Genomic DNA, 25,439 nt, shown 5'->3' on the forward strand with positions numbered 1-25,439 from the left:
TCCAGCTTCTGACTAAATCCTCCAAAGAAGGAGCTCCCTCCAGACTCTGAGGCAGAGAGTTCCCCTGCTGAACAGCTCTTCTTCTTACCCTCAGGAAGTCCTTCCTCGTGTTTAGGAGGAATCCCTTTTCCTGCCGTTTGACCTCCTGGCTCCGTTGTCCCTTAGTCTCCAGAGCAGCAGAAAGGAAGCCTTTCCCCCTCCTCTTCCTCCCCAATGGGACATCTTTTCGGATATTGAAACATGGCTGCAGCAAAATCTGGATGACTAATAGAGCTTTGAGGACCCATCCCTGAGTCCCCCCAGGGAGATAGGGTGGAATAATAATCAAGTTTTATTATAATTTGTTATTATTTTGGGCTGTAAATTGCACGAACCACATGCAGAATGATTTCTTAGTTGCTTCCACACCCAAAGGCAATAAGCCTTGTTTGTGGTTCACTCAGAAACAACCCCTTTCCTTGAGCTCCCTAAATTTGTCAACCACTTTGAGCCCCTTGATGAGGGAAGAGAAGAGAAATCCATGTCTTGTCAAAGGTTTTGATGGCCAGAATCACTGGGTTGCTGTGAGTTTTCCAGGCTGCATGGCTTCTGGAACATGGCTATGCAGCCCGGAAAACTCACAGCAACCCAGATATATTCATGTTTAACCCATTGGTTTTTAACAATTCTGTGTCTAATTCGATTTAGTATTTATATGTTGTGGGTTTTTAAAATGGCATTGCTTTTTACTGTTGAGAGCCGCCTTGAGGCGCCCAAACGAGAAAGAGAGCCTTTGCCTTGGGATGCCCGCAAGTTACAGGTGGGGCCCAGTCTTGTTTGCCCTTGAGTCTCTCCTGCGTCTGTGTCGGAAGTGGGGGAAGGGGACACGTGGGAGCCCAAGGCTGCCCTGCATCTTGAAAAGGCAGGAAGGGAGGTTCCACCTGAACACTAGGGAGAACTTTCTGACTGTAAGGAGAACCGTTCAACAGTGGAACTCTGCATCAGAGTCCGGTGGAAGCTCCTTCCTTGCAGGCTTTTAAACAGGCTGGATTCCATCTGTCGGGAAGCTTTGATGATGCTTTTCCTGCATGAAGGCAGAAGGCTTGTGTCATCTTTTCCAGCTACTATTCTATGATTATTCTACACGCCTCACCTAAGAGAGTAAAGTAGGGTATAAGTATAGTATTTATAATAATAACATTAAAAACAGGTGCAATATGGAAAGGAATGTTTCCATCACAGGCCGGGGAAAATCTGTTTGTACCCTCTTTAGATATTTGTGATGATGGGAACTGTTTGATAAAATCCATTAGCAGCTTTGCTGGCACTTACGAAACAAAAACTGGAGCATATGCTTAGAAGAACAGATGTAGGTATCTCTCTCAGGAAAGGCAGAGAGATGCAGTGGGTTGGGCCAAGTGGCCATTGGGGTCCCTTCCAGCCAAGGTCCCATGGAACCGGGCCTTGGGTTGTTCCTGACGCATTTCCTTGGGCTGCCCTCTCCTCTTCCGGATATCAGCATATGGATGTCATACATAGACGTGTGTTTAGCACCTGTTTGAAGACAAGGAGGGAGGGGGAAGTTTTTAGTTCTTTTGGGAGGGATTTCCAGAGGAGGGGAGGATCACGGAGAAGGCCCCCTCTCTCGTTCCCACCAGCTGTGCTTGAGTCGGGAGTGGGAGCAAGAGCAGGGCCTCCTCTGCAGATCTCAGTGCTCGAGCCGGTTTGTAAACAGAGGTGCGGCTCTGCAAATAGTCTGGATCTCTATTTACAAACCAGTTCGAGCACTGCGATCCTAAACTCAACAAGCTCTATGAGGTACGACAGGAGCCATATGAGAGCCCGAGTCTCTTCTGGTGTGAGAGTATCAACCGCCTACAAAGACATGGCTCAGGGGAAGCCAAGCACTTGGACACAGAGAACACAGAAATGTTGGATCATTCTGACAATCACTATGTCAGACTACACAGAGAAGCCATTGAAATCCACAAGCATGTGGACAATTTCAACAGAAAGGAGAAAACCATGAAATTGAACACAGTCTGGTTACCAGTATTAACAGATATGATATTATATATCTATATATCTATACACACACACACACACACATATATACACACACACCCCACTTGCCTAGTTTCCAACAGACCGCACAACCTCTGAGGATGCCTGCCATAGATATGGGCAAAAGATTAGGAGAGAATGCTTTTGGAACATGGCCATACAACCCAGAAAACTCACAGCAACAAAGTTATCAGGCCTCCATTATGAAAACTGATGCCTTACAGGAGATTGGAATTAAGTGTTTTCACCAAAGGAAGCCAAACTCTTGGGGAGGGGGCTGCCAAAGAATATACTGTATATACTCAAGTATAAGCCTAGTTTTTAGCCCTTTTTAAGTTGAAAAAGCCCCCCTTGGCTTATATTCAGGTGCTTTCCTGCCAGGACCCTCACCTCTCCACACAGCAACCCAGCTCTCCTGCCTCTCCTGCTCTCTTTGTTCTCATGCAGTTTGCGCCTTCCTCTCCTCGGCGCTCTTTTCCACTTTTCTTTATTCATATACACACAGCATTTTCCCCAAAATGTATACTGAAAATATAAACTATGATGATTATTGTAAGCACATTTACATTTACACAGGGGTCCCCAAACTAAGGCCCGGGGCCGGATGCGGCCCTCCAAAGTCATTTACCAGGCCCCCGCCCATAGTTTTAGACTTAGGCTCGCCCAAAGTCTGAAATGACTTGAAGGCTCACAACAACAACAACAATCCTAATAAACTTGACTATCTCATTGGCCAGAAGCAGGCCCACATTTCCCATTGAAATCCTGGTAGGATTATGTAGGTTAAAATTGTTTTTATTTTTAAATATTGTATTGTATTGTTCTTTCATTTACTAATATTGTGCTATGGTAATAATATCGTATATTGTGTACCTATATACATATAATACTGATAATAATATTATAATGTAATACAATATAATACTAATAGTAATGCAATATAATAATATTAATTATATATTATATATTAAATGTAATATTATTAATAATATTACAGTATAGTGGTATAGTACAATATAGTAATATATAATGCTAATATTGTGCTATGCTAATAATATAATATATTGTATGTACATACAACCTGGAAACTGCTCTGAGTCCCCTTTGGGATGAGAGTGGGTGGGGTATAAATGTAGTAAACAAACAAACAAACAAACAAACAAATAATTGTTATTGGGGGTTTTTTTGCACTACAAATAAGACATGTGCAGTGTGCATAGGGATTTGTTTTTGCTTTTAAATGATAATTCGGCCCCTCTACAGTCTGAGGGACCATGAACCGGCCCTCCACTTAAAAAGTTTGAGGACCCCTGCACTAGCACATGGAGAGGAGGAGGATTAGACAATGAGAGATCAGTACCGAGCCCTTGGTTGAGAACTCTTTTGTATTGGACTCTCCCCGTCCAATAATAATAATAATAATAATAATAAGAAGAAGAAGAAGAAGAAGAAGAAGAAACTGTGGTCAGTAAAGAATAAACACAAAGGGTCAGAAAAATTCTCAAAAGCAAGCTCAATGGAGGCAACACCATCAAGGCCATAAACATAAGATGACAAGGAGAAGACCTGGCTCTGGCTCACGAATGGGACCCTGAAGAAGGAGACAGAAGGCCTGATCCTTGCAGCCCAGGAGCAAGCCATCAGGACAAAGGCAATTAAGGCCAAGATCGAAAAATCAGCTGATGACCCAAAATGCAGACTCTGCAAGGAAACCGACTAAACCATGAATCATATCCTCAGCTGCTGTAAGAAAATCGCACAGACAGACTATAAACAGAGGCACAACTATGTGGCCCAAATGATTCATTGGAACTTATGCCTCAAGTACCACCTCCCAGCAGAAAAGAAGTGGTGGGATCACAAACCTGCAAAAGTATTGGAAAATGAGCACGCAAAGATACTGTGGGACTTCCGAATTCAGACTGACAAAGTTCTGGAACACAACACACCAGACATCACAGTTGTGGAAAAGAAAAAGGTTTGGATCATTGATGTTGCCATCCCAGGTGACAGTCGCATTGACGAAAAACAACAGGAAAAACTCAGCCGCTATCAGGACCTCAAGATTGAACTTCAAAGACTCTGGCAGAAACCAGTGCAGGTGGTCCCGGTGGTGATGGGCACACTGGGTGCCGTGCCAAAAGATCTCAGCCGGCATTTGGAAACAATAGACATTGACAAAATCACGATCTGCCAACTGCAAACGGCCACCCTGCTGGGATCTGCACGCATCATCCAAAAATACATCACACAGTCCTAGACACTTGGGAAGTGTTCGACTTGTGATTTTGTGATACGGAATCCAGCATATCTATCTTGTTTGCTGTGTCATACAATAAAATAATAATTATACCCCTCCTCCATCTCCTCGCAGGGACTTGGGCCAGCTAACATGGGGCCATGCCCCAATAACCACAGTAAAATAGGATAAAATACATACAGAACAAAAAGAAAAGCATCAGCAAGAAAATTTAAATAGAATAAAACACCACTTCAGACAGTAATGTAATAATTAAATAAAAACCACCATATAAGAGCAAAACAGTGATTTAAAATAATAAGAGAACTGGGCAAAGGTGCGAGGAGTATACAATTAAAATTCTAATGAGGTAGATAATGAAGTGATGCAGTATTAACTGGGAGATTCGGAGGTGGGGTAAGCGAAAAAATAATTACCAACTGAAAGGGCAAAGAGACAATGACTGTGCTGGCTGAAAGGTCAGCAGTTCAAATCTGGTGAGCTCCGTCTGTCAGCTTCAGCTTTTCATCGAGAGAAGCCTCTCACAAGATGATAAAAAAATCAAACATTTGGGCATCCCCTGGGCAACGTCCTTGCAGATGGCCAATTCTTTCACACTAGAAACGACTTGCAGTTTCTCAAGTCACACACAAAAAATCAAAACCTAATATCATAAGATTTATAAGTAGCATACAGTCAAATCGGTTTAAGCATTTTGAGATTAAAATTTAAAGAATCCAAGACCATATTAAACAACGAAACAATTCAAAAGTTGAATAATGTAAAAGTTACAGCAACCTGAAAGACCTGGAGGCTGGAATTCCATCAACATCTGCATCAGGTGGGCTTTGAGGGGGAGGGCAATGCACAAGGGGGGAGGTCACTGAAGAGAAGGCCCTCTTCCTCATCCTCACAACAGAGTATGGTTCCCTTTGGCTGGCGCTGAGGAAAGGGCACCCCAAGGAGGGAAAAGAACGTGTCCCCAAATATTCCTAACTGCTCAGAGACATCATTCCTATGGTTTTTTGGGGGGTGGAAGATCCATGGGACATGCTTTAAAGCTAGAGAAATCTGAATACAAACAAGGAAGAATCACAGCATGTAGTCAGACCTCCGTATCCACAGGTTTCCATAAGATACTATACATTGCATTCCCATACATTCTGTTATTTCAGTTTAAGTATCTGTCTATAATTCTCAGAAGGGCTTGGTTTAACCTCCAATTTCCTAGTAAAACTGAATCATTGTGTTCCGAATGATCCATTTGAAAAAGAGTGTCATCAATATAAAAAGTCTGGAAATAGTCAAAGCAACAGGAGCCATGGTGGCACAGTGGCTAGACTGCTGACCTGAAGGTTGGCACTTTGAATCCGTTAGACGGAGTGAGCTCCCATCTGTCGGCTTTAGCTTCCCATGCGGGGACATGAGAGCTGATAGAAGGAGCTCATCCGTGCTCTCCCTGGGTTGGACTTGAACCGGCAACCTTCAGGTCAGCAACCCAACCTTCAAGTCACAAGGCTTTCACCGACCGCACTGTGTATTTATTTATTTATTTATTCATTTATTACAGTGCTTGTATCCCGCCCTTCTCACCCAATAGGGCACTCAGGGTGACTCACAATAAAACACATATATAACAATAATACAGTTCATTCAATTGAATTGTGGAACTCACTGCCTGGTGAGATTAGGCAAGCCCCCACATTAGCAGCCTTTAAGAAAGACCGGAAAACATGGCTCTTCCGTTGTGCTTTTGGAGAGTAATTACTACATACTTCCCTTTTGCTGCTCTCCTCCAATATCTGTCCTCCAGATTGCACCACGACTTTATGACCCTGCTCTCTATGGTTTTTACTCCTACTTCCTTTCTCACCCCGAGTTTTTAACTTAGTGTTCATGTGGCCCGCCCTTGGTTTTATTGTTCTTTTGATTTTGCTTAATGTTGTGTATATTATTTTTATTTTATTGTTTAATGTGTTATGATTTGTTGTTCTATTTATATTCTGCGATATTGTATTGTTCTGGGCATGGCCCCATGTAAGCCGCCCCGAGTCCCCGTTGGGGAGATGGTGGCGGGGTATAAATAAAGATTATTATTATTACTAGCTGTGCCCGGCCACGCGTTGCTGTGGGGCGAAGTCTGGTGGTATGGGAAATAAAGTATTGAGGAATTGGTGGTAGTTAAGGTCAAGGGTAAATGTTTTCTCCTGACATTAAGTCCAGTTGTGTCCAACTGCACACTGGATTATATGGCAGTGTGGAGTCAAGATAATCCAGTTCAAAGCAGATTATAATATTATATAATATAATATATAATAAGATTATAAATGGGTTATATAGCTGTGTGGAAGGGCCTTGAGTCTACACTTCCCTATAATCCAGTTAAAATCTGATAATCTGTATTTTATAGGCAGTGGGGAAGAGGCCTAAGTGAGGCCTAAGTCTGCCTGTCCCCTGGGCTGAGTGGGTTGCTAGGAGACCAAGTGGGCGGAGCTTAGCCTTTAGACTGGCAGCAATTGGATAAAAACAATTATTCCTCTCCCTCTAATGAGGACTTTATTTTTCTTTTCGTTTTGTTGTATGAACGTAGAGGCATGGATGAGGGGTTGTGCTGCCAAGTTTAGTGTTTCTGGGATGTGTAGTTTTGTTGTTTTGTCCTAGGCCGAAATTTCATGACCCTTTTATATATATAAAAATTATGAATGGATTAAAATCAAAGACATGAAACATTCATAAAATAGACCTATAGAGATACAAGTGGCACATTTGGAGTCTAAAAACGGGGTCTGTCCTGGAGTTCTAAAGAGCGTGGCTGTGATGAATGCTGCTGCGGTTCTTGCTCCAAAGCCTGGCCCCACAACCAGCTCTTCACCTTCCTGTGGAAAGACCGGAGGGGCGGAGCCTGCCTGACCTCACGGTGCAAACCGCTCCGAGTCCTTCTTGGAGATGGAGTGAGTGGTCTGCCAATCAAGTCTTGTTGTGGTTGTTGCGCCCCCGGGGGCTCCACCAGGAGTGACTTCTTCCCTCGGTTCTCTTCGGACACAATCCAATCCTGTCTGTTTCTGTCTGGCCTGTTCGTGCTCATGGCTCGAGGCAGGCTGCGACATTGCCACACACACCCTCACTCACTCACTCACCGAAAGCGTTCTTTCTTTCTTTCACAGGCCTGGCCACACTCACCGGAGGGAGGGAGGAGAGGAGTCCGCTCCGAGGAGGGAGGCCCTGAGGGAGGCCAGGCCCAAACACCCGGATGAAGGCAGGCAGGCAGGCAGGCAGGCAGGGCGGGAAAGGAGGCCCACGCGAGGCCCAGGCCTGGAAGGGAGGGCGCCCAGGACAAGGCCCCGCTCCTCCCTCCGGAAGTGAGCTCAGAGGGAAGGGCGTCGCGGTCTCTGTGATAGAATAATACAGAACAATATAATCTCTAAAACCAGGACAGTAAATAAAGAGCAACATCTGAAAGCAGGGAAATTGGAAATTCCACAAAGGAAACAATCAGGGCCAGCTAACACCTCCCAAGAAAGGATTCTTCCAGAAAGGAAGCTGAGAAGGGAGTGAAGCAGTGTGTATTACCAAAGTCATTATTATTACTATTATTACTATTATTATTATTGTTTTGCTGTGAACTGTGAAAATGAATACAATCTGGCTCCAACTATTCAAAAACACTGAAATCTGAATATATAAAAATTACTGTGGTATAATAAAACAGAACAATACAATCTCTAAAATCAGAACACTAAATAAAGAACAACACTCTGAAAACAGGGGAATTCCACAGGAAACAACCAGGGCCAGCTAACACCTCCCAACAAAGGATTCCCATCACCAAAGTCTGGCAAATCCTCTGTTTTCTGAGGGCCACAGACAGTAGAAGCACATAAAATATCGCAAACACCACTCTGAAAACAAGGGAATTCCAGAAAGGAAACAATCAGGGCCAGATAACACCTCCCAACAAAAAATTCACTCAGGGAGGAAACAGCCAGGCTTTAAAGCTGCAAGGCCATGACATGCTAATCATTTTCCCTAATTGCAGCATTCATACTTGCCTCCAACACACAAAAAAAAATCAAAAATATTGTATAATCACAACCTTTAGGAAATAATATCCCTTGATGATGCAGCGTGTTAAAGCGCTGAGCTGCTGAACTTCTGGACCGAAAGGCCACAGGTTTGAATTGGGGGAGCGGAGAGAGCCCCCACTGTTAGTCCCAGCTTCTGCCAACCCTAAAGTTCGAAAACCCGCAAATGAGAGTAGTTGAATAGGTACTGCTCCGGCGGGAAGGTAATGGAGCTCCATGCAGTCATGCCGCCCACATGACCTTGGAGGAGTCTACGGACAACGCCGGCTCTTCGGCTTAGAAATGGAGATGAGCACCAACCCCCAGAGTCAGACACGACTGGACTTAACGTCAGGAGAAAACCTTTACCCTTGACCTTAACTACCACCAATTCCTCAATACTTTCTTTCCCAGACCACCAGACTTCGCCACAGCAACGCGTGGCCGGGCACAGCTAGTATACATATAAATATACAACTGGCACATTTGGAGTCTAAAAACTGGGTCTGTCATTGAGTTCTAAAAGGTGTGGTAGTGATTGATGCTGCTGCTCTTGCTTGAAAGCCTGGTCCCACAACCAGGTCTTAACTTTCCTGCGGAAAGATAGGAGAGGGAGCCTCCCTGGCATCATTTGGGAGGGCGTTCCACAACCAACTTTAGTCCTGAATACTAGTCCTGAAGCCTAAGCATGGGAGTCCTAAACTTTCGAGACTGCTGGACTCTACTTTTCAATGACCTTGCTAACGTTTAGACTTAGAAGATGAATGTTTAATTGTTTGAAAAGAACAATACATTCAGCTGTAGCTCTGTGTTTGCTATTCCTTGCCCTTTTCTCCTCAATGGGACATGCTTCCAATTATCGACTCTCTTGTCCCGTCGGCCTTTTTCCCCTCCAAACTAAACACACTCATCTCCCTCAGCCATTCCCTAGAGTCCTTCTCGGGACACATTCTAGCATCCCAAACTCTTGCTTGAATTGAGCTGCTCAGAACTGGACACAGAGTCAACTAAAACTTACCCGGATCTAGACATCATGCTCCCATTGGTACAGCCTAGAATCACATTGGCTTTTTAAAGCTGCTCTATCACATTTTATTTAAAAAAAAAACCATTTTATTCAAACACAGAAAAACAAAAACAAATCAAAGCCTGTTTACACAAATTACAATGTTGGCATTTTATTTTTTTACACAAATTATAACTTTGGTACCTTTTTTTTTAATGACTACTTAACAAATATAAAGGGAACAAGGATACACACCTTGCACAATAAGAACAAAATTAATGGACCCCAAACCGTAGTCTAGAAACCTCTCACTCACTATATGATTATCTGTTTATCTCCTTTCAATACTGTTCTATACTCTATACTTCATCAATTTAGTTAATGTGTCCATCTGAACTGATTCATGAATGTACATCAGTTGTTGTCATCATTCTTTGCCTTACATTCCCTGCTGTTAGGGAGATATGTTGTGTATCCTAATGGACCCTTTGCCAAAGGTGGGGATTAAACAGTCCCAAATACCAAAAATGATTCACTATAAGCAACGATAAATGCACATGAAGAGTGATGGTCTCGTGTTCCAGGGCTCTCCTAGTATAAACTCTGAGGTTTATTAAACAAACACAAGATAAGCCAAGACCATATTAACTTACAGGAAGACTGAAGTCTTCGGTCCGGCTAAAACAGTGGTTGCCAATCTGTGGTCCGTGGGCCACCAATGGTCCGGAAGAGCTTAAATAGGGTCCATGGCCTCACCATTACTACGCCATTGCAATGAGAGCGAGTAGTCTCGCAAAACCCTCTTATAGTGCCGAGGTTTATTGAATATGGTTTTCTGTGGGCGAGCAGATGGCGACTACTGGGTGGCATGTGTTCTGTATCAGGAACTAGAGCTGATGTGGTCTGTCCAATGCCATTTTCTGAATCAGCACCCCAAATAACCAAACCGAATCTAAAGTTGACCAAAAACTGAGTTGTAACCCTTTTGGTATTAATTTTGGAGAGTGGTCCCTGGTCAAGTGATCCCTAGTTGGAAACCACTGGGCTAAAAATAATGCAATTGGAGCCACACAGTCGAAGGAACAAGGAACACAAGTGCAGGTCAAGAGTCCAATTAATGCAGACAAGTCGAGTACTGCAGATCCAGGTCAGGAGCAAAAATAAACAAGACCCAAGGTTACAGACCAATGGTCATATGCCAAGAGTTCATTACGCAGAGTTCATCAAATATCAAGAGTACAAACCGAATTTAGAGTCCCAAAATCAAGCCAGCAAGTCAGGGATACAAACAAAGTCCAGTCCATAAACGAAACCAGAACGTCAGTCCAGAATTTAGAGTAGAATATTCAGTATACAATAAAGTCCAGAAAAGGGTTACAGGTACAGAGCTAGAGCCCAAAATAATAATAATAATAATAATAACAACACTTTATTCATATTCCGCTCTATCTCTCCAAAGGGGCTCAGGGCGGATCACAGTCCACACAATACACATGCACAGCAAACATTCAATGCCGTTGAATGAAGCAGAGCCAAGACATGAGACAGGAGTATGAAGATATGACGTTATCTGCAACCAAAGAGCTATTCTTTTTCAGAACCTTTTATCCAGAGATCTCAGCTTCTGCTCATTTCAGCAAACATTCACAGATCATCCTAGAAGCCTGCGATGGGTCTCCTTGGGGAGGAGGTTAGGTGAACCCCTTCCAAGCTTGCTGCAATGCTGAGAAAAGAGCCCCTCTGAGTGACACCTGCTCCCAGTAGTCGTCAGCCAAGGCCACACAAACTGCAGTTCTGGTGGAGAGAGAGCAAGGTGCTGGCCTTCCTCTTTCCTTGCAGTGCTTTTTTAGAGAGAGCTCGGAAACTCAAAGGCCCGTCTCCTCTAGAGGTACATGAGTTCTGTGATGTCTACTGTATACTGAACTTTTTCTAAAGCTCTTTTCACATTCAGTACATTTATATGGCTTCTCCCCTGTGTGGGTCCTTAGATGGAAATGCAGATGGTCACTCTGACTGAAGCCTTCTCCACATTCCATGCATTTATATGGCATCTCCCATGTGAGTCTTTTGATGGGAATGTAGACTGCCACTCCAACAGAAGCTCTTTCCACATTCCATGCATTCATATGGCTTCTCCCCTGTGTGCTTCCTTTGATGGGAACGTAGACTGTCACTCTGACGGAAGCTTTCTCCACATTCTATGCATTTATAGGGCTTCTCCCCCGTGTGGGTCATTTTATGAGAACATAGACCGCTTCTCTGACAGAAGCTCTTTCCACATTCCATGCATTTATAGGGCTTCTCCCCTGTGTGGGTCCTTTGATGGGAACGTAGACGGCCACTCTGACTGAAGCTTCCTCCACATTCCATACATTTATATGGCTTCTCCCCTGTGTGGGTCCTTTGATGGGTACGTAGACTGTCACTCCGACTGAAGCTCTTTCCACATTCCATGCATTTATGTGGCTTCTCCCCTGTGTGGGACCTTTGATGGGAACGTAGACTGCCACTCAAACTGAAGCTTTCTCCACATTCCATGCATTTATATGGCTTCTCCCCTGTGTGGGTCCTTTGATGGGTACGTAGATTGCAACTCTGACTGAAGCTCTTCCCACATTCCATGCATTTGTAAGGCTTCTCCCCTGTGTGGGTCCTTTGATGGGAACGTAGATTGGCACTGCGACTGAAGCTTTCTCCACATTCTATGCATTTATGTGGCTTCTCCCCTGTGTGGGTCCTTTGATGGGAACGTAGACTGCCACTGCGACTGAAGCTTTCTCCACATTCCATGCATTTATGTGGCTTCTCCCCTGTGTGGGTCCTTTGATGGGAACGTAGACTGCCACTCCAACTGAAGCTTTCTCCACATTCCATGCATTTATATGGCTTCTCCCCTATGTGGGTCCTTTGATGGGAACGTAGACTGCCACTCTGACTGAAGCTTCCTCCACATTCCATGCATTTATAGGGCTTCTCCCCTGTGTGGGTCCGTTCATGTCTAGTAAGAGAACTTTTCCAATCAAATTGTTTCCCACATTCCATACACTGATGCAACTTCTCCCCTGTGCGTGATTTAGGATAGGGAGGTAGAGGACTTGCCATTCTTTTATATTTATAATTCAAATATTATGCCAGGGGTTCACAGATAGCACAGTCTTTGTATTGCTGTAGCCTTCTGCTCGCTTTCCAAGCCTCTTTTTTTTTCATCACAATCTTCTTTCCTCCTCTTAACTGCATAGGGTTGTAGCTTGTAATATATTTTTCTACTACTTATTTTTTCTTGTTGTCATTGCTGTGTATCTTGAAGTCACTTTAGACTTAGAGCACTCCTCGGGCAAAGCTCTCACGCTGTGTTCTTTGCAGAACTTGTTCAGAAGTCACCTGCCAGAGAAAGAAAGGAAAATCTCTTCAGGAGTTGAACAGAGAAGATCTCATGGAACATGAAGCACAAGACTCGTGCTGTAACAAACCCAGGGGAAGAGGGACGGTGCCCAATGCCTGGTGACAAATACTTTAACACTTGCCCAACAATGAACAATCCCTCCTTAGGTACAAAGGGGACAGTGCCCAAAGATTCTCTGCCTAAAATAAAATACAACCCTACCGATTAAACTCCAGCAATGCAGCAAAGCTGCAGGTATAACAGACTGAATTAAATTATTCTCAATGTCTTCTAGAGATATGTGTTCAGCCTTATATAAATTACTGTAATAATGTTTAAAAGCCTGTTGAATACTGATATAATTAATTAATATTTTATCTTCATGTTGTATCTTAACAATGAGTCCCTTCAGGGTAGAGAAAGGTGGGGTAGATAGCAATAAAATTATATTATTGAGGCATCAGTAGGTTAAATGTTTTTGAATATTTACATACAACTGGAATTTAAGATTTAAGACTGCCCAACTCTGATTAAATCATTATTCTAACCTCCTTCGATGTAAATTTGCTTCCAATAATCACCATAGCTTATTTTCAGTATACATTTTGGGGGATATGCTGTGTGTAAAGGAATAAGGAAAAGTGGAAAAGACAAGCACCGAGGAGGAGAGGAATGTAGCACTGTATCAAGAGGAGGAAAGGAAGGTGCACACTGCACCAAGAGAGGAGAGGAATGTACGTACTGCGTCAAGAGGAGGAAAGGAAGGTGCGCACTGCATCGAGAGAGGAGGAAGGTGCGCACTGCGTCAAGAGAGGAGAGGAAGGTGCACACTGCACCGATAGAAGAGGAAGGTGCGCACTGTGTCGAAAGAGGAGAGGAAGGTGCGCACTGCATCGAGAAAGGAGGAGAGGAAGATACACACTTCACCGAGAGAGGAGAGGAAGGTGCGCACTACGTCGAGAGAGGAGAGGAACGTGCGCACTGCATCGAGAGAGGAGAGGAAGGTGCGCATTGCGTCGGGAAAGGAGGAGAGAAAGGTACACACTGCACCAAGAGAGGAGAGGAAAGTACGTACTGCGTCAAGAGGAGGAAAGGAAGGTGCGCACTGCACCGAGAGAGGACAGGAAGGTGCGCACTGCGTCGAGAGAGGAGAGGAAGGTGCACACTGCACCAAGAGAGGAGAGGAATGTACGTACTGCGTCAAGAGGAGGAAAGGAAGGTGAGCACTGCATCGAGAGAGGAGGAAGGTGCGCACTGCGTCAAGAGAGGAGAGGAAGGTGCACACTGCACCGATAGAGGAGGAAGGTGCGCACTGTGTCGAAAGAGGAGAGGAAGGTGCGCACTGCATCGAGAAAGGAGGAGAGGAAGGTACACACTTCACCGAGAGAGGAGAGGAAGGTGCGCACTACGTCGAGAGAGGAGAGGAACGTGCGCACTGCATCGAGAGGAGAGGAAGGTGCGCACTGCGTCGAGAAAGGAGGAGAGAAAGGTACACACTGCACCAAGAGAGGAGAGGAATGTACGTACTGCGTCAAGAGGAGGAAAGGAAGGTGCGCACTGCATCGAGAGAGGAGGAAGGTGCGCACTGCGTCAAGAGAGGAGAGGAAGGTGCACACTGTGTCGAGAAAGGAGGAGAGGAAGGTACACACTGCACCGAGAGAGGAGAGGAAGGTGCGCACTGCGTCGAGAGAGGAGAGGAAGGTGCACACTGCGTCAAGAGAGGAGAGGAAGGTGCGCACTGCATCGAGAAAGGAGGAGAGGAAGGTACACACTGCACCAATAGAGGAGGAAGGTACACACTTCACCGAGAGAGGAGAGAAAGGTGCGCACTGCGTCAAGAGAGGAGAGGAAGGTGCGCACTGCATCGAGAAAGGAGGAGAGGAAGGTACACACTGCACCGAGAGAAGAGAGGAAGGTGCACACTGCATTGAGAGGAGAGGAAGGTACACACTGCACCAATAGAGGAGGAAGGTACACACTTCACCGAGAGAGGAGAGGAAGGTGCGCACTGCATCGAGAGAGGAGAGGAAGGTGCGCACTGCGTCGAGAAAGGAGGAGAGGAAGGTACACACTGCACCGAGAAAGGAGGAGAGGAAGGTACACACTGCACCGAGAGGAAGGTGCGCACTGCGTCAAGAGAGGAGAGGAAGGTGCGCACTGCGTCAAGAGAGGAGAGGAAGGTGCGCAGTGTGTCAAGAGAAGAGGAAGGTGCGCACTGCATTCAGAGAGGAGAGGAAGGTGCACACTGCATCGAGAGAGGAGGAAGGTGTGCACTGCGTTGAGAGGAGAAAAGGAAGGTGCGCACTGCATCGAGAGAGGAGGAAGGTGCGCACTGCGTTGAGAGGAGAAAAGGAAGGTGCGCACTGCGTTGAGAGGAGAAAAGGAAGGTGCGCACTGCGTCGAGAGGAGAAAAGGAAGGTGCGCACTGCGTCGAGAGGAGAAAAGGAAGGTGCGCACTTCACCGAGAGAGGAGAGGAAGGTGCGCACTGCGTCAAGAGAGAAGAGGAAGGTGCGCACTGCATCAAGAGAGGAGAGGAAGGTGCGCCCTGTGTTGAGAGAGGAGAGGAAGGTGCGCACTGGGTCAAGAGAGGAGGAGAGGAAGGTGAGCACTGCGCAAGAGAGCAGAAGAGGAAGGAGAGCTGGGTTGCTGTGCGGAGAGGTGAGGGTTGGATCTGGTCTTGGATCCCACCGCTGCCACCAAATTGCGAAGGATTCACCTTCTACCTCTATGTATTCCACTTTTCAATGTTGTCGCTGCCACCACCTTTGAAAGATGCTTTGCTCAAATAATAAGCAACATTTGAAGAAACAGTAACTTGTTTATTTATAGCACAAAGCTTGATGGTTGCAAGAATGTTATATCTTGAGGTGAACGATGTTACTTCTGTACAGTAAGTGTTGCAAGATTTCTCAATAGTTTCACTGAGCTTAGTATGGTATCAGCTTTATATTACTTGCTTCTTTCAGTTAGGAATACTGTCCTTCTTTAAACTTAGTTGACCTGTACCCGATCAAACTTGGATTGGGGAGTTTAACTGGTTAACCCTAGTCCTCCTTGACTTAGGGATATAGCCTCAGCTCTTTAGTTATTCCTACTAAAGGCTCAGCAACTTTAATTTTAGCCCTTCTCCGCTAAAACTCTCTAGCTGCTCAACTTCCTCCCACAATCTCTTTTTTTTTCGATCACACTCCTTTCTCACTGAACAGAACCAACTGCTCTGCTCAACCGACAAACTCCAACTGCCGAATTCCAACTGCTAAATTTTGAATTCTAAGGCTTCCACCAGCAAGGTGAAGCCACGCCCCTTTTCCTGGCCATGCCTTAGAGGCTCCCAGCTTCTGTATAAGAATAGCTGAAATATATAACCTTAAACAGTCAACCCTAACATAGCAATCATGAATAAAACACAATGATCGTGACATCTTTACAGTAACGGACTTCAAATACTACTACTAATGTGAGTATAAAGAAGGATGGAGGTCACAGCATAAATACAACTTAATGCAGACTGACCAACACCACCAGACTAAGCCAGAGCAACGCGTGGCCGGGCACAGCTAGTAATTTATATATATAAAAGAGTAATGGAATCGGCACCGGCAAAACAACAAAACTACAGGCCCCCCAACCTCGAAATTTGACAACACAACCCATCATCCACGCCTCTAGGTTGATACAACAAAAAAGAAAAGAAAAATAAAGTCCTAATTAGAGGGAAAGCAATAATTGTTTTTATCCAATTGCTGCCAGTTAAGAGGGCTAATCTCTGCCCACTTGGTCTCCTAGCAACCAGCTCAGCCATGGGACAGCCAGGGTTCAGTTAGGGGACAGGCAGATTTAGGCCTCACTTAGGCCTCTTCCACAGATTATCTAATTTGCACTGGATTATAAGGCTTTTCGAATAAGGCTTTCGAATAAGAATCAGCAGCATTAATTACTATTATGTATACTGGAACTCAATTGACAGACCCAGTCTTTTAAACTTGAGCACGCCTATCTGTATTTTATAATGCGTTTTATGAATGTTTTATGTAAGTTAATTTTTTAAACTGATTTATAGTGTATTGTATAGTTTTTATATGTGTGTTTTATTGTAAGCCGCCCTGAGTCCCCTGTTGGGTGAGAAGGGCGGGATATAAATATTGTAATAAATAAATAAATTATATGGCAGTGTAGACTCAAGGCCCTTCCACACAGCTATATAACCCATTTATAATTATCTGCTTTGCACTGGATTATCTTGACTCCACACTGCCATATAATCCACTTCAGTGTGCATTTTATACAGCTGTGAAGAAGGGGCTTCATATAATCCAGTTCTAAGCAGAGATTATCAATATACAGTAGAGTCTCACTTATCCAACATAAACAGGCTGACAGGATAAGTGAATATGTTGGATAATAAGAAGGGATTCAGGAAAAACCGATTAAACATCAAATTAGGTAATTGTTATACAAATTAAGCGCCAAAACATCATATTATACAACAAATTTGACAGAAAAAGTAGTTCCGTGCGCAGTAATGTTTATGTAGTAATTACTGTGTTTACAAATTTACCACCAAAATATCACAATGAATTTAAAACACTGACTACAAAAACATTGACTACTAAAAGGCAGACTGCGTTGGATAATCCAGAACACTGGATAAGCGAATGTTGGATAAGCGAGATTCTACTGTAATATGAAATAATTACTGTGATAGAATAATACAGAACAATGTAATCTCTAAAACCAGGACAGTAAATAAAGAACAACACTCTGAAAGCAGGTAAATTGGAAATTCCACAAAGGAAACAATCAGGGCCAGCTAACATCTCCCAAGATACGATTCTTCCAGAAAAGAAGCTGAGAAGGGAGTGAAGCAGTGCGTATTACCAAAGTCATTATTATTACTATCATTATTATTATTATTATTGTGTTGCTGTGAACTGTGAAAATGAATACAATCTGGCTCCAACTATTCAAAAACATTAAATCTGAGTATATAAAAATTACAGTGGTATAATAGAACAGAACAATACAATCTCTAAAATCAGAACACTAAATAAAGAAGAACACTCTGAAAACAAGGGAATTCCAGAAAGGAAACAATCAGGGCCAGCTAACACCTCCCAACAAAAAATTCACTCAGGGAGGAAACAGCCAGGCTTTAAAGCTGCAAGGCCATTACATGCTAATCATTTTCCCTAATTGCAGCAATTAGACTTGCCTCCAACAGACAAAAAAAAATCCAAAATATTGTATATTCACAACCTTTAGGAAATAATATCCCCTGATGGCGCAGCGTGTTAAAGCGCTGAGCTGCTGAACTTCTGGACCGAAAGGCCACAGGTTTGAATTGGGGGAGCGGAGAGAGCCCCCACTGTTAGCCCCAGCTTCTGCCAACCCTAAAGTTCGAAAACATGCAAATGAGAGTAGATGAATAGGTACTGCTCCGGCGGGAAGGTAACGGCGCTCCATGCAGTCATGCCGCCCACATGACCTTGGAAGAGTCTACGGACAACGCCGGCTCTTCGGCTTAGAAATGGAGATGAGCACCAACCCCCAGAGTCAGACACGACTGGACTTAACGTCAGGAGAAAACCTTTACCCTTGACCTTAACTACCACCAATTCCTCAATACTTTATTTCCCAGACCACCAGACTTCGCCACAGCAACGCGTGGCCGGGCACAGCTAGTATACATATAAATATACAACTGGCACATTTGGAGTCTAAAAACTGGGTCTGTCATTGAGTTCTAAAAGGTGTGGTAGTGATTGATGCTGCTGCTCTTGCTTGAAAGCCTGGTCCCACAACCAGGTCTTAACTTTCCTGCGGAAAGATAGGAGAGGGAGCCTCCCTGGCATCATTTGGGAGGGCGTTCCACAACCAACTTTAGTCCTGAATACTAGTCCTGAAGCCTAAGCATGGGAGTCCTAAACTTTCGAGACTGCTGGACTCTACTTTTCAATGACCTTGCTAACGTTTAGACTTAGAAGATGAATGTTTAATTGTTTGAAAAGAACAATACATTCAGCTGTAGCTCTGTGTTTGCTATTCCTTGCCCTTTTCTCCTCAATGGGACATGCTTCCAATTATCGACTCTCTTGTCCCGTCGGCCTTTTTCCCCTCCAAACTAAACACACTCATCTCCCTCAGCCATTCCCTAGAGTCCTTCTCGGGACACATTCTAGCATCCCAAACTCTTGCTTGAATTGAGCTGCTCAGAACTGGACACAGAGTCAACTAAAACTTACCCGGATCTAGACATCATGCTCCCATTGGTACAGCCTAGAATCACATTGGCTTTTTAAAGCTGCTCTATCACATTTTATTTAAAAAAACATTTTATTCAAACACAGAAAAAGAAAAACAAATCAAAGCCTGTTTACACAAATTACAATGTTGGCATTTTATTTTTTTACACAAATTATAACTTGGGTACCTTTTTTTTTAATGACTACTTAACAAATATAAAGGGAACAAGGATACACACCTTGCACAATAAGAACAAAATTAATGGACCCCAAACCATAGTCTAGAAACCTCTCACTCACTATATGATTATCTGTTTACTCGATTTCCTTTCAATACTGTTCTATACTCTATACTTCATCAATTTAGTTAATGTGTCCATCTGAACTGATTCATGAATGTACATCAGTCGTTGTCATCATTCTTTGCCTTCCATTCCCTGCTGTTAGGGAGATATGTTGTGTATCCTAATGGACCCTTTGCCAAAGGTGGGGATTAAACAGTCCCAAATACCAAAAATGATTCACTGTAAGCAACGATAAATGCACATGAAGAGTGATGGTCTCGTGTTCCAGGGCTCTCCTAGTATAAACTCTGAGGTTTATTAAACAAACACAAGATAAGCCAAGACCATATTAACTTACAGGAAGACTGAAGTCTTCGGTCCGGCTAAAACAGTGGTTGCCAATCTGTGGTCCGTGGGCCACCAATGGTCCGGAAGAGCTTAAATAGGGTCCATGGCCTCACCATTACTACGCCATTGCAATGAGAGCGAGTAGTCTCGCAAAACCCTCTTATAGTGCCGAGGTTTATTGAATATGGTTTTCTGTGGGCGAGCAGATGGCGACTACTGGGTGGCATGTGTTCTGTATCAGGAACTAGAGCTGATGTGGTCTGTCCAATGCCATTTTCTGAATCAGCACCCCAAATAACCAAACCGAATCTAAAGTTGACCAAAAACTGAGTTGTAACCCTTTTGGTATTAATTTTGGAGAGTGGTCCCTGGTCAAGTGATCCCTAGTTGGAAACCACTGGGCTAAAAATAATGCAATTGGAGCCACACAGTCGAAGGAACAAGGAACACAAGTGCAGGTCAAGAGTCCAATTAATGCAGACAAGTCGAGTACTGCAGATCCAGGTCAGGAGCAAAAATAAACAAGACCCAAGGTTACAGACCAATGGTCATATGCCAAGAGTTCATTACGCAGAGTTCATCAAATATCAAGAGTACAAACCGAATTTAGAGTCCCAAAATCAAGCCAGCAAGTCAGGGATACAAACAAAGTCCAGTCCATAAACGAAACCAGAACGTCAGTCCAGAATTTAGAGTAGAATATTCAGTATACAATAAAGTCCAGAAAAGGGTTACAGGTACAGAGCTAGAGCCCAAAATAATAATAATAATAATAATAACAACACTTTATTCATATTCCGCTCTATCTCTCCAAAGGGGCTCAGGGCGGATCACAGTCCACACAATACACATGCACAGCAAACATTCAATGCCGTTGAATGAAGCAGAGCCAAGACATGAGACAGGAGTATGAAGATATGACGTTATCTGCAACCAAAGAGCTATTCTTTTTCAGAACCTTTTATCCAGAGATCTCAGCTTCTGCTCATTTCAGCAAACATTCACAGATCATCCTAGAAGCCTGCGATGGGTCTCCTTGGGGAGGAGGTTAGGTGAACCCCTTCCAAGCTTGCTGCAATGCTGAGAAAAGAGCCCCTCTGAGTGACACCTGCTCCCAGTAGTCGTCAGCCAAGGCCACACAAACTGCAGTTCTGGTGGAGAGAGAGCAAGGTGCTGGCCTTCCTCTTTCCTTGCAGTGCTTTTTTAGAGAGAGCTCGGAAACTCAAAGGCCCGTCTCCTCTAGAGGTACATGAGTTCTGTGATGTCTACTGTATACTGAACTTTTTCTAAAGCTCTTTTCACATTCAGTACATTTATATGGCTTCTCCCCTGTGTGGGTCCTTAGATGGAAATGCAGATGGTCACTCTGACTGAAGCCTTCTCCACATTCCATGCATTTATATGGCATCTCCCATGTGAGTCTTTTGATGGGAATGTAGACTGCCACTCCAACAGAAGCTCTTTCCACATTCCATGCATTCATATGGCTTCTCCCCTGTGTGCTTCCTTTGATGGGAACGTAGACTGTCACTCTGACGGAAGCTTTCTCCACATTCTATGCATTTATAGGGCTTCTCCCCCGTGTGGGTCATTTTATGAGAACATAGACCGCTTCTCTGACAGAAGCTCTTTCCACATTCCATGCATTTATAGGGCTTCTCCCCTGTGTGGGTCCTTTGATGGGAACGTAGACGGCCACTCTGACTGAAGCTTCCTCCACATTCCATACATTTATATGGCTTCTCCCCTGTGTGGGTCCTTTGATGGGTACGTAGACTGTCACTCCGACTGAAGCTCTTTCCACATTCCATGCATTTATGTGGCTTCTCCCCTGTGTGGGACCTTTGATGGGAACGTAGACTGCCACTCAAACTGAAGCTTTCTCCACATTCCATGCATTTATATGGCTTCTCCCCTGTGTGGGTCCTTTGATGGGTACGTAGATTGCAACTCTGACTGAAGCTCTTCCCACATTCCATGCATTTGTAAGGCTTCTCCCCTGTGTGGGTCCTTTGATGGGAACGTAGATTGGCACTGCGACTGAAGCTTTCTCCACATTCTATGCATTTATGTGGCTTCTCCCCTGTGTGGGTCCTTTGATGGGAACGTAGACTGCCACTGCGACTGAAGCTTTCTCCACATTCCATGCATTTATGTGGCTTCTCCCCTGTGTGGGTCCTTTGATGGGAACGTAGACTGCCACTCCAACTGAAGCTTTCTCCACATTCCATGCATTTATATGGCTTCTCCCCTGTGTGGGTGCTTTGATGGGAACGTAGATGGCCACTCTGACTGAAGCTCTTTCCACATTCCATGCATTTATAGGGCTTCTCCCCTGTGTGGGTCCTTTGATGGGAACGTAGACTGCCACTCTGACTGAAGCTTTCTCCACATTCTATGCATTTATGTGGCTTCTCCCCTGTGTGGGTCCTTTGATGGGAACGTAGACTGCCACTCCAACTGAAGCTTTCTCCACATTCCATGCATTTATATGGCTTCTCCCCTGTGTGGGTGCTTTGATGGGAACGTAGACTGCCACTCCAACTGAAGCTTTCTCCACATTCCATGCATTTATATGGCTTCTCCCCTATGTGGGTCCTTTGATGGGAACGTAGACTGCCACTCTGACTGAAGCTTCCTCCACATTCCATGCATTTATAGGGCTTCTCCCCTGTGTGGGTCCGTTCATGTCTAGTAAGAGAACTTTTCCAATCAAATTGTTTCCCACATTCCATACACTGATGCAACTTCTCCCCTGTGCGTGATTTAGGATAGGGAGGTAGAGGACTTGCCATTCTTTTATATTTATAATTCAAATATTATGCCAGGGGTTCACAGATATAACCTCCCGATCAGCACAGTCTTTGTATTGCTGTAGCCTTCTGCTCGCTTTCCAAGCCTCTTTTTTTTTCATCACAATCTTCTTTCCTCCTCTTAACTGCATAGGGTTGTAGCTTGTAATATATTTTTCTACTACTTATTTTTTCTTGTTGTCATTGCTGTGTATCTTGAAGTCACTTTAGACTTAGAGCACTCCTCGGGCAAAGCTCTCACGCTGTGTTCTTTGCAGAACTTGTTCAGAAGTCACCTGCCAGAGAAAGAAAGGAAAATCTCTTCAGGAGTTGAACAGAGAAGATCTCATGGAACATGAAGCACAAGACTCGTGCTGTAACAAACCCAGGGGAAGAGGGACGGTGCCCAATGCCTGGTGACAAATACTTTAACACTTGCCCAACAATGAACAATCCCTCCTTAGGTACAAAGGGGACAGTGCCCAAAGATTCTCTGCCTAAAATAAAATACAACCCTACCGATTAAACTCCAGCAATGCAGCAAAGCTGCAGGTATAACAGACTGAATTAAATTATTCTCAATGTCTTCTAGAGATATGTGTTCAGCCTTATATAAATTACTGTAATAATGTTTAAAAGCCTGTTGAATACTGATATAATTAATTAATATTTTATCTTCATGTTGTATCTTAACAATGAGTCCCTTCAGGGTAGAGAAAGGTGGGGTAGATAGCAATAAAATTATATTATTGAGGCATCAGTAGGTTAAATGTTTTTGAATATTTACATACAACTGGAATTTAAGATTTAAGACTGCCCAACTCTGATTAAATCATTATTCTAACCTCCTTCGATGTAAATTTGCTTCCAATAATCACCATAGCTTATTTTCAGTATACATTTTGGGGGATATGCTGTGTGTAAAGGAATAAGGAAAAGTGGAAAAGACAAGCACCAAGGAGGAGAGGAATGTAGCACTGTATCAAGAGGAGGAAAGGAAGGTGCACACTGCACCAAGAGAGGAGAGGAATGTACGTACTGCGTCAAGAGGAGGAAAGGAAGGTGCGCACTGCATCGAGAGAGGAGGAAGGTGCGCACTGCGTCAAGAGAGGAGAGGAAGGTGCACACTGCACCGATAGAAGAGGAAGGTGCGCACTGTGTCGAAAGAGGAGAGGAAGGTGCGCACTGCATCGAGAAAGGAGGAGAGGAAGATACACACTTCACCGAGAGAGGAGAGGAAGGTGCGCACTACGTCGAGAGAGGAGAGGAACGTGCGCACTGCATCGAGAGAGGAGAGGAAGGTGCGCATTGCGTCGGGAAAGGAGGAGAGAAAGGTACACACTGCACCAAGAGAGGAGAGGAAAGTACGTACTGCGTCAAGAGGAGGAAAGGAAGGTGCGCACTGCACCGAGAGAGGACAGGAAGGTGCGCACTGCGTCGAGAGAGGAGAGGAAGGTGCACACTGCACCAAGAGAGGAGAGGAATGTACGTACTGCGTCAAGAGGAGGAAAGGAAGGTGAGCACTGCATCGAGAGAGGAGGAAGGTGCGCACTGCGTCAAGAGAGGAGAGGAAGGTGCACACTGCACCGATAGAGGAGGAAGGTGCGCACTGTGTCGAAAGAGGAGAGGAAGGTGCGCACTGCATCGAGAAAGGAGGAGAGGAAGGTACACACTTCACCGAGAGAGGAGAGGAAGGTGCGCACTACGTCGAGAGAGGAGAGGAACGTGCGCACTGCATCGAGAGGAGAGGAAGGTGCGCACTGCGTCGAGAAAGGAGGAGAGAAAGGTACACACTGCACCAAGAGAGGAGAGGAATGTACGTACTGCGTCAAGAGGAGGAAAGGAAGGTGCGCACTGCATCGAGAGAGGAGGAAGGTGCGCACTGCGTCAAGAGAGGAGAGGAAGGTGCACACTGTGTCGAGAAAGGAGGAGAGGAAGGTACACACTGCACCGAGAGAGGAGAGGAAGGTGCGCACTGCGTCGAGAGAGGAGAGGAAGGTGCACACTGCGTCAAGAGAGGAGAGGAAGGTGCGCACTGCATCGAGAAAGGAGGAGAGGAAGGTACACACTGCACCAATAGAGGAGGAAGGTACACACTTCACCGAGAGAGGAGAGAAAGGTGCGCACTGCGTCAAGAGAGGAGAGGAAGGTGCGCACTGCATCGAGAAAGGAGGAGAGGAAGGTACACACTGCACCGAGAGAAGAGAGGAAGGTGCACACTGCATTGAGAGGAGAGGAAGGTACACACTGCACCAATAGAGGAGGAAGGTACACACTTCACCGAGAGAGGAGAGGAAGGTGCGCACTGCATCGAGAGAGGAGAGGAAGGTGCGCACTGCGTCGAGAAAGGAGGAGAGGAAGGTACACACTGCACCGAGAAAGGAGGAGAGGAAGGTACACACTGCACCGAGAGGAAGGTGCGCACTGCGTCAAGAGAGGAGAGGAAGGTGCGCACTGCGTCAAGAGAGGAGAGGAAGGTGCGCAGTGTGTCAAGAGAAGAGGAAGGTGCGCACTGCATTCAGAGAGGAGAGGAAGGTGCACACTGCATCGAGAGAGGAGGAAGGTGTGCACTGCGTTGAGAGGAGAAAAGGAAGGTGCGCACTGCATCGAGAGAGGAGGAAGGTGCGCACTGCGTTGAGAGGAGAAAAGGAAGGTGCGCACTGCGTTGAGAGGAGAAAAGGAAGGTGCGCACTGCGTCGAGAGGAGAAAAGGAAGGTGCGCACTGCGTCGAGAGGAGAAAAGGAAGGTGCGCACTTCACCGAGAGAGGAGAGGAAGGTGCGCACTGCGTCAAGAGAGAAGAGGAAGGTGCGCACTGCATCAAGAGAGGAGAGGAAGGTGCGCCCTGTGTTGAGAGAGGAGAGGAAGGTGCGCACTGGGTCAAGAGAGGAGGAGAGGAAGGTGAGCACTGCGCAAGAGAGCAGAAGAGGAAGGAGAGCTGGGTTGCTGTGCGGAGAGGTGAGGGTTGGATCTGGTCTTGGATCCCACCGCTGCCACCAAATTGCGAAGGATTCACCTTCTACCTCTATGTATTCCACTTTTC

The 25,439-nt window shown here is 45.0% G+C and overlaps 2 protein-coding genes across 2 annotated transcripts in view; both read right to left on the bottom strand.

The window, feature by feature from the left end:
• The window catches only part of LOC103277535 (zinc finger protein 91-like), a 52,782-nt gene extending 40,320 nt beyond the window's left edge, over positions 1-12,462 (bottom strand). Inside the window, exon 1 of the mRNA XM_062972884.1 lies at positions 11,560-12,462. Within this exon, the coding sequence (XP_062828954.1) occupies positions 11,560-12,451 (892 nt within the window). The 5' untranslated portion in view covers positions 12,452-12,462. The remainder of the gene's footprint in view (positions 1-11,559) is intronic.
• Positions 12,463-18,490: 6,028 nt separating this feature from the next.
• On the bottom strand, positions 18,491-23,348 carry LOC134296845 (zinc finger protein 84-like). The gene has a single exon (XM_062972800.1). The coding sequence runs from the start codon at positions 22,399-22,401 to the stop codon at positions 21,004-21,006; it is 1,398 nt and encodes a 465-aa protein (XP_062828870.1). The 5' UTR covers positions 22,402-23,348; the 3' UTR covers positions 18,491-21,003.
• Positions 23,349-25,439: the final 2,091 nt, after the last annotated feature.

Source organism: Anolis carolinensis, chromosome 2 (assembly GCF_035594765.1).
Source record: "Anolis carolinensis isolate JA03-04 chromosome 2, rAnoCar3.1.pri, whole genome shotgun sequence".
Taxonomy (NCBI): Eukaryota; Metazoa; Chordata; class Lepidosauria; order Squamata; family Dactyloidae; genus Anolis; species Anolis carolinensis.

Bases quoted from the DNA above. Each gene is read 5' to 3' on its own strand.
- LOC134296845 (XM_062972800.1), bottom strand. From the start codon at position 22,401: ATGGCAAGTCCTCTACCTCCCTATCCTAAATCACGCACAGGGGAGAAG.